At 44.9% G+C, this 9533-nt stretch overlaps 1 protein-coding gene across 1 annotated transcript; it reads left to right on the plus strand.

Annotated features, from left to right (window-relative positions):
- Positions 1-8005: 8005 nt before the first annotated feature.
- On the plus strand, positions 8006-8465 carry PtA15_11A221 (uncharacterized protein; the record flags this gene model as incomplete). Its single annotated transcript, XM_053161108.1, has 2 exons — positions 8006-8206; positions 8358-8465. The coding sequence occupies 2 exons, from the start codon at positions 8006-8008 to the stop codon at positions 8463-8465; spliced, it is 309 nt and encodes a 102-aa protein (XP_053025087.1).
- Between the last annotated feature and the right edge of the window lie 1068 nt (positions 8466-9533).

Raw genomic sequence — 9533 nt, forward strand, 5'->3', positions numbered from 1 at the left:
AGGTATACTGAGGGGGGGTGATAGCGTGGTAGGATGGCTGGGAGGGTTCAAAAAAGGGATGCCGGGTGGCACGCCTGTGGATGCTGTGATTTTCTTTTGGCGGAGCATTAATATGTGGATATGCGCGTATGGTCTTTGTGATCATTAAGCTTATTGCTTATCTTGGGTAATAGTAGAACTTTGGACATCAGGGTATGTAGTTAGGAAGGCTAATAAGCTTTCAAGCTTGATGGATGGGTGGAGGTGTGCAAAAATCGATATCCCAGGCGAAAAATCTGAATGGGGAGGTTGTGGGAAACCTATATGTCCGTGGCATGGTGGTTGGGTCAAAACCTAGTTAGGTCTGGGGAGATATAAGCTTCCCAAAGTAAGTTTAACTGTTGACTCCGAGGAATTGTGAGGGAAGGGGATGTAAAATTAATTGTTTGGTAGGTTATGTACATATTTACATGAATTGTAACATGCATTGTGACATGGCATACTGTAAAATTACAGGCCACCGCGTCCTAGGTGCAAAATTACAAAGTTTATATTACAACATGTTACTTTACAATGAGTGGTTTGTACGACATAAATTGTAAAACTAATTAAATAAGAGGTTTTGTACATTTTTACAATGCCCCCACTTTACAATGGGGGGGCATTGTAAAACACAGTTTGTAAAAATGATTCACCCCTTATGATAAGATATTTTGACAGATTAATTTGGGTCAGCTCTTGCCCATGAAAAACCCATGATGTGGCAGCTACAGTCTCATGGGTCTCAAACAACGACCAAATAAGGTTTTTCTTTGTGTTTCTGCCACTATATCTCAACCAGGAATGGTTATCACTTCATGATATTGATACCAGAATATTGATCAATTTCCAAAGATCATTTTGGTATAGAGTTCATGGATTGAAATACCAAAAAGGAGGTGCTAAAGTCTAATTAGTCTCAAAATATTGCCTAATTGGGTATTTTATGGTGTTTCTGCCACTGTATCTGAACTGGGGCTAACATTTATTTCATGATATTGATACAATTCTAATAAGACGTGTTGAGAGATTAATTTGGGTCAGCTCTTGCCCATGAAAATCCCAAAATGAGGCAGCTACAGTCCCATGAGTCTCAAAATATCACCAAATTGGGCTTTTCTTTCTGTATCTGCCACCATATCTCAACCAGGAATGGTGATTATTTCATGATATTGGGACCAGAATATTCATCCATTTCCAAAGATTATTTTGGTATAGCTTTCATGTTTGGAAATGCCCAAAAGGAGCTGCTATAGTCTGATTAGTCTCAAAATATTGCCTAATTGGGTATTTTTTGGTGTTTCTGCCACTGTATCTCAACCTGCAAGGAGAATGATTTCATGATATTGTTACCATTATGATAAGACATGTTGAGAGATTATTTGGGTCAGCTCTTGACCATGAAAATCCCAAAACATGGCAGCTACACTCTCATGAGTCTCAAAATATCACCAAATTGGGGTTTTCTTTGTGTTTCTGCCCCTATATCTCAACCGGGAATGGTGATTATTTCATGATATTTGTACCAGAATATTCATCCATTTCCAAAGATTGTTTGGTATAGGTTTCATGTATGGAAATGCCCAAAAGGAGCTGCTATAGTCTGATTGGTCTCAAAATATCACCTAATTTGGTATTTTTTGGTGTTTCTGCCACTGTATCTCAACCCACAATGGGAATGATTTCGTGATATTGATACAATTTTGATAAGACATGTTGAGAAATTAATTTGGGTAAGCTCTTGCCCATGAAAAATCCAAAAGGTGGCAGCTACAGTCTCATGAAGCACCCGCTTTGCGGGGAGGCTACTCGGCATGTCGGTTGCTTTTTTTTTGTTGTACTTCTTTTTGCTGTTGTTGCAAATCCACAACCAAATGAAATTGGTGAGCTTTTTTTAGGCTACATTCAGGGTTGCCTTGCAACAACCTCGTTCTGCAGACTTGCCATTCTTGGCCCGCGTTCCATTCCTTTTTTTTACTCTCATTACTTTTTTCTTGCTTCACACTTTGGGATCTTCTCATCCTTTATCTCAGCACCATACCCTGCCCTTAAGGTACAAAGAGTGAAACTAATTGTCTTTTTCTCTCATCATTGTCATCTTCATGTTCATGTAGCCTGAGTCCTGACAAGTGAAATTATATCCTTAAGTCTTGCAATTCTTACAGCAACCACATCAGCCGCTATTGTCATCCCCTATCATCTTGTGGAACCCATTGGGCAGGGTGACAAAATCACAAGCGCCACTCAAGAAGACCGCCATCTAACCCTGAATGTTACTTTGACCAGCCTGTTTGTGAGCAAAAATCAAACCTCTCTATGGGAAAGCAAAAGCCTCCATGGCTAAACCAGCCCACAATGACATCTCACCTTGGACTGCCGTCCTACGAACATCCTTCAATTATCACATCGGCAAATCACCCCTTCCACAAATCACCACCGACAAAACCTCTTCTTCAAAAATCCACTTGCCTTATCTTTAAATTTATCATCAACCATCTCGCAATGACCTTGATTGGTGTTGTTGCCCTTTCCTTTTCTCGCTGGATCCTCATTGTGTGGAGTGCTAATCTATCTCATCACATACACATCCAGATTCCTTATTTCCACCAAGAGGCCTCAGGTGGTGTGACGGCCACATCTACCGGACCTCACCGAACTCAATCACCTCAGAATTCTCAGCTGTGGATGTTTCTTGTTCGACCTACGGAGCTTAAACTCCAGTTTTCCCTAGAGATTGATTGGTTCATACCCCCAACCAAAAAGCCGATCAGGATCATATTAAGGCAGGGGTTTGGAAGTCATAGGGCTAGCCAGGTCTTACCGCCACATCCAACCCGACCTCATACATTCAAATAAATCAAGATTTACAAACCTCAGACTTTTAAGCTGTGTTGTCAGCCGCCTGCGCGTACATACTGCGCAGAGACTGAAAATACACAGGCCGCTGTGAGAACTCCTTTGGGATGGGTTGGCAGACCTTTGAGGGGGAAATAACAATATGATATTCCAGCTAAGTAATACTACTGTTACGGGTGGTTTGAAAGACCTGCCCCTCTATTATACTACACAGAATTCTGACAACAAATTTATTTATTGTTGTGGCGTGACTTTATGATGGAGAAAACTTGTATGTAGTAGTTTCTATCAGACCTAGATCAGTTTTAACAAGTACAAGGTGCGTATACAACCTCTATATGGCAAGATGGGCAAAGAATATAATCAAGTGAGAATATGTTTTGTTGGGTTTTTAATGGTTTCAGCAGAGGGAAATGATGATGGAGTGTGGTATGGGATTTCTATGTTAATGTATGATGACTGTGTCTTCCGTGATGATGGCAAAATGATGACTGGTGACCACTGAGCTGGGGTGCCTGGGTGATGATGGAAAAATGGTGGGAGGAGGGCCTCCTTATATATTCTTTTCTGAGTTATTTTTGCTGGTGAGGGCTGCACTTGAGGCATTTCTGCTGGTGGTGACCCTGTGGATTGCACTGCCTTCTGCCAGGGGTGCATAACTTAAACTGATGTTCCGCATGACCATGTGTGATTTGTACTTTTTAAGGCAAAGTCCACCTAGGTTGGTTGCACTGCTAAAGTGGAGGCTTTCTGACCACATGCATCAATGTAAGGTCCGTGCAAATCTGTTGAGTTGTTGAGTGGAGGCCTAGTCAATGCAATTTCCAACACGCAGGTTGCGTGAGGTGATCTGTAGCTAATAGTGGAGGCCTGCCTAACTAGTAAATCTAACTATACTCATCTATATATGCATGCCTTTTATGATTTATATGAATTTCCACCTGGGTATGGCCTGTACTAAACCTATAATTGTAACTAACTTCTAAACTAAAAGAGCTAGCTGGGTAGTTGAAGTGAGTGACTAGGGTTAAGTTTGTATTTAGAATCTATTTCTCTAATAATATTCTATCATATGCTAGTATTGTAGGCTGTGAGTTGAGGTTTTGGCAGTTTTGTTGCGCGCCACAGATCTGGATCACCACCCCGCTGAAAAGGAAAGCGGCACACGCGCTGAGGGCATGTCAGGCCTTTGTTTCTGAATAGGATATGTTCATCCCCATGAGGTCGCCGACCTCGAATGAGCACCTGTGAGCACACATCCTCTGTGCTCCCAGGGGATGGATGTTTCCCAAGCTGTTTGATGAACAGTGGACCACAGGCCAGGCAGCTACAGCTGCGGTATAAAGTACGGGGGACCTCTGCACAAAGGAAGTTCCCTCAGATCAGTTACCACACCCGACTTTATTGTTGTATTTGACCAACTACGCCGAACACAACGATTGGGGTTATTTCTTGATCCACCTATCTTTTACTCCCATCCTCTCTGCACTCGACCCAACTCCCTGTTTTACTAGGTAAGTCGGGCCTTTTCCCTTTCGCCTCTTCCCTGTCCTAGACAGGACCAGTTCTTCGAGTCCCTTGGACTTCGGTTGTATACGCTCAGCCAGCCCCTCCAGACGGAGGCGCGGCTTTCCTCCTTGTGCTGCGGCCAAGTCAAGTACTGACGGACGTCGTGACAGCTGAGACCAACTGAGAACCTTAGAATATATCTAAGGTTAAGATTCAGGGCGCGGCCACGATAGAGACCCGCCCTGACATGTGTCAACAGTGTATCCGCTGCGCTGCGTTTAGCGCAGCGCAGCGGTTCGCGCAGCGATTTTTCGGGTCGCTGCGCTACGCGCTACGCGCAGCGGGCAAATCGCTGCGCTACGCGCTTTTTTATTTTCCCGTAGAAAAAAATCACAAAATAGCGCGCTGAAGAAGCAATCACGTAGCGGTCAGCGCCGCTTTTCTCTATGCCATGTGGGAGCCAAAAAAAAAAAAGGAAAAAGGTTTTAAGATAAATAACAACATGTATAAACCATAAAACTGTTCCACTATCCGCTAATTTAGCAGGTAGCGTAGCAAATTTTTGCTTTCACTGCGCTTTTTCTAATGACCCTGGGAGGGTAGCGGACAATTGCTGCGCGTAGCGAGTAGCGCAGCGGTTTTCTCGCTGCGCTATTGCTTTTTGGTCTGGTCACGTAGCGGTCAACCGCTACGCTACGCTAAAAGGCAGCGGATACACCGTCGGCTGTGTGCGGGTTGAATTTGTCAGAGTTCGCCTAATGACGCTGAGGCTTTTTTGACCTCAGGTAAGTGACCAGACCCTGAGCAAGCCACCTCGCCTCAATAAGGCGAACAAGACTAACCTGGCTTGTTACCGTGTCTACAGACAACAATGCCCAAGCTGCCACCTTCAACTACCCTGATTTCAACCAGGATGTTTCCATGGGAGACATAAACCCCTAAACAGTACAGGACCATTCTGACTGGGCTGGCCGTCGTTTTACCGTGAGAGCTTCCTCTACGAGACTGGGCTACAAAGACTATAAAAGGATGTCCTTTGAGACCAATGGCTAACTTGGGTTCCCCATCCTCTTCGTCTCTTTTAGCTTACCATCATCATCAACCTTATTCAATCATCAACCAACAGTTGCTTAGAAATTTCCTTTTCTCATCATTTTGCTGCTACGATCCAGTTTCACTAGCCTTTATCATCCTGCTGTCAAAGCCCTCACCGCGCAGCTTGCTATTCTTGTTCTACTTTCTTTTCTTACTTTCTTGCTCAAAACTTTAGACCTTTATCTAATGCGCGACAAAGGGGAGTGCAACTATAGCAGCGAGAGGCTGTGAGTGTGATGACACTGAGAGACGACACGGGCAAAGTGGAAGCACACCTATAGCAGCAAGAGGCTGTGAGTGTGATGACACTGAGAGACGACACGGGCAAAGTGGAAGCACACCTAGGACCGAGTGAGGATGAAGTTTGAGTGAGTTTGATGATGAAAACAATGAAGTGAAAATGAATGAAAACAACCAACGATATACTGACCTATAGCAGCGAGAGGCTGTGAGTGTGATGACACTGAGAGACGACACGGGCAAAGTGGAAGCACACCTGAGAGAGAAGAAAAGCAAATGAGACAAGAACATGGGAACGAGATGAGTGATACGAGAGCATACCTAGGACCGAGTGAGGATGAAGTTTGAGTGAGTTTGATGATGAAAACAATGAAGTGAAAATGAATGAAAACTACTACAAGCTAGGCAGACGTAAACACTACAAAGACACTTAGGGTTGCCGAGTATCACCATCTAATCTCAAACCTAAACAATCTAAGTCCGCAGCACGGCGCATGAGAGTCTGCCCGGCTCCATATGCCTCAATATTATCTTCGTCAGACCGCTCTCAAGCGATTTAGCTTTTTCCTTTACTTTTTCTCATTTCCACTCACTTTCGCCAGCGCCCCTGCTCTCAGGTAAGAGGATGATCCACTTCACCTTATTTTTCTAAAAACACATTGCTTTCTTTCATTGTACATATAACCTGACTTGGAAATATAATTCTCTCAGTTTGTGAATTCTTACAGACTTAGGGGCTTTCAAGTACAGTTTTCTATCCATCTCGATGAGTGAATACGTCCGACTAGAAACGGGAACAAGATCGCACTAGGGGAGGAACAGCGCTTGGTACTATTGTTTAAACTGCACTATCTTTCTCTTTTTTTGGACAATACACCATGCAGGATCGGAAAAAATTGGATAAATGTATATATTCCGCGACTCTAAGGATAGAAAAAGTAAAGTTACAACAGATGGTGATAAAAAGAAAATCAGAAAGGAGGTGCTCCTATGCACCGAAAGGGCCGAAAAGAAAAATTAAGAGATCAGCCTAATAGCCAAGCAATGTTGGGATAGCAAGTCTTACATGGTTGTGCAGATCTGTCGACTTGATTGTTCTGCTGTGGTCAACAGGCCGGAGTTTTCTTTTTTTTTGGACAAAACATGAGGGGAGAGCTAAGGGCAACCAGAAATGTCTGGGGAGTTAGTGCAAATGAGACCACATGAATATGCATTGAAAGGAACCTACGGCGTTAGGAGGAGTACGGTGGGGACACTTCCAGGCGCAAACCATCACATAAAGAAGATCAGGAGAGGGATTCAGGATGGGAATGTTGGGAAAGTATGGGTCGGTCAAGGGAATCTTAGCGAGGAATGCGATGAAGAGGATTTGAGCTGCTTACTTGGAGGGGTAAGTGGAGCGGGGGCGCGGCAGATGATGCAGTAGTGATTGCTGCCACCCCTCGCAGGCCGGATTCGCCCGACTGGTTACCCATTTTGCTCGAATCAGCCTTGTGGGGCATATGTACACTTCGGTGCGCGCTGTCGAATCGACACTGCACTTACGGAGACGGTGGATCTCAACCGGGCGAGGGCGAACTCATTTACCTTTTTTGCGCATGACCTAGTTTTCGTGTTTCTGGAGCAAATCCGGACATCAGTTTGCTTGGATGAGGAAGTGGAACCACACAGCATTCCGTGGAAGCATTAGCGCCAGTCTCCTCGTGTCTTTCCAATGTGAGAGAAAAGACCATTTTCACCGGTTGCAGTGTACGCATTTAGTATTTAGCATTTAGCTTTCTTGGTTTAAAATGCAACACGGCTTTTGCGTTTCGTGACGTCAGATATATGTCCTCGATGCTTTCAGTCCTCGATGCTTTCATGTCCTATGTTTCGGGTGTGTTTGCATGTTGTACCAAAAAGTGCCGACCACTGACCTTAAGTTCCATATATGTAACTCAGATTTATGTACCAATGCGGCGCAACGTCTTGCCGTTCAACCCCCTCACCCCCGCATTAGGTCAATACCGCACTCAAGACAAGCTTTTGACCGGGGATCTCCTATAACTAGAAATGCACACAGTCACATTCGCGCAGAATTGTGCCCGGGAAAAGCTACTGAACCTATGGGCAAACGGTACTCCTCTTGAGCCCCAGTCGACAATAAAACCAGGCCTTTCCCACGCGATAATTTCATCATCTCACTATCCCATCCCCCACATCTCACCTCACATTCTCCAATACACTCACTGCCCCCTCCACTCCTACATTCCACAACAATTCGTACCCAAACTCTCCTTCTTCTAACATGCATCGCAAGGAAATCGGTGGTCCTGGTGGCTGCGTCGTCAGCAACGAATCGCACACCCCTCGTGGTGAAATAGGCGGTCCCGGCGGCTGCGTCGTCTCAAACTCCCCTCGAGGCGAAATTGGTGGACCCGGTGGCTGCGTCGTCAGCAACGAGGCCCACACCCCTCGTGGTGAAATAGGAGGTCCAGGTGGCTGCATTGTCAGCAGAGGCATGTCCAGCTGTCTTTACTAATTGCACTGCGCCATTTACCGCAACTCTTGGCCGAAGGTCAGGTATACCTCCCAATCTTTTCATCGTAACCATGAGCCCGACGCGAATCACTAAGTTGACTTGGTCTCCTCATTTTCAGGTTCCCATGGCCCCCGTCTACAGTTCAGTTGGACACTCCCCGGCAGTGGTCGTAGTTAAAACTCAGATCGCCTCTATATGTCCATTTCAGCCGAAGTCCCTGTATTAGTTGTTAGCCTTGCATGCAACCTCCTTCCCCTGTGCATATTCCAGTCCCTGAACTCGTAATGTAACACATCCAGCGTCTCCAGTTGCAAGTTTGTCCTTTAGACATGAAAGCCTTGTTGCAAGCCGGCCGGAAGCGTCCTTGTGCAACCAAGTCTCATTAATCTCCCTGTAAATCGTTGCATGACAGCTGCAGGTGTCGTGTGCAACAACGAGGTGTCGCGCTTCATAGCCCGTCATGCCATGCATTGACCCTTTCCACTCTGCACCCCCAATTGAGAGAGTCAAATTGAGAGAGTTGATGAGTGAAATGCAAATCTCAGGAGGAAGGTCTTTTTTATTTTATTTATGTATTTATAGTGTTTTTGATTTCACATATCACACTGTGCAACTAAGAGCGGAGTGATTACAGCTTTATGTATCTTGTTTTGTGGTGTTGTTGTCCTGTTGATGGTACAAGTTGTCATCAGGATCCCAGCAATCTGGATGGTATAAGGAAAAATAGAGAAAAGGATAAAGAGAAAAGAAATGAGGAAGAGAAAAGATGAGAGAAAATGAAAGGCAATTGGATCCCAGAGAGAGAAAAGATGACCATGAGGAAATAAAGAAAAGAGGCTGAAGCAGGGAGATAATTACATGAGCATAAAAAAGATAATTGGTTTCACTCTTACCCATTAGAAGAATGTTTATGTCTAGAGTAGGGGACATTCTCTATCCCACCATAGGTTGAGTTGAGTTTCTGGATAAGAGCAATTTGCTCGACTGGCACCTACCCAAATGTGGTGCAACCCAGTAGAACAGCCCCTCAAGCTCCGACTCACCAGAACAACAGGCCAAATGGGACGGACTGACCCAGAGGCAATTTCTACCGCCCTCAGTACCACCTCCAGCGCGTGGATTCACAATTTCCAGCGGGATCAACTAGACACACACCTCAAGCAAATGCAAGGTTGGTGGTGTAAGACTCAAAAGGTGTCGTGAGACCCTTTTGCTGAATGGCAAAAGGTATGGATGAGGTGCAAAACTCTGCCTTTCTGGATATCAGAAAACAAGACCACCAAGCTAAGCTTGG

The sequence above is a fragment of the Puccinia triticina genome, chromosome 11A, assembly GCF_026914185.1.
Source record: "Puccinia triticina chromosome 11A, complete sequence".
In the NCBI taxonomy this organism is placed as follows: Eukaryota; Fungi; Basidiomycota; class Pucciniomycetes; order Pucciniales; family Pucciniaceae; genus Puccinia; species Puccinia triticina.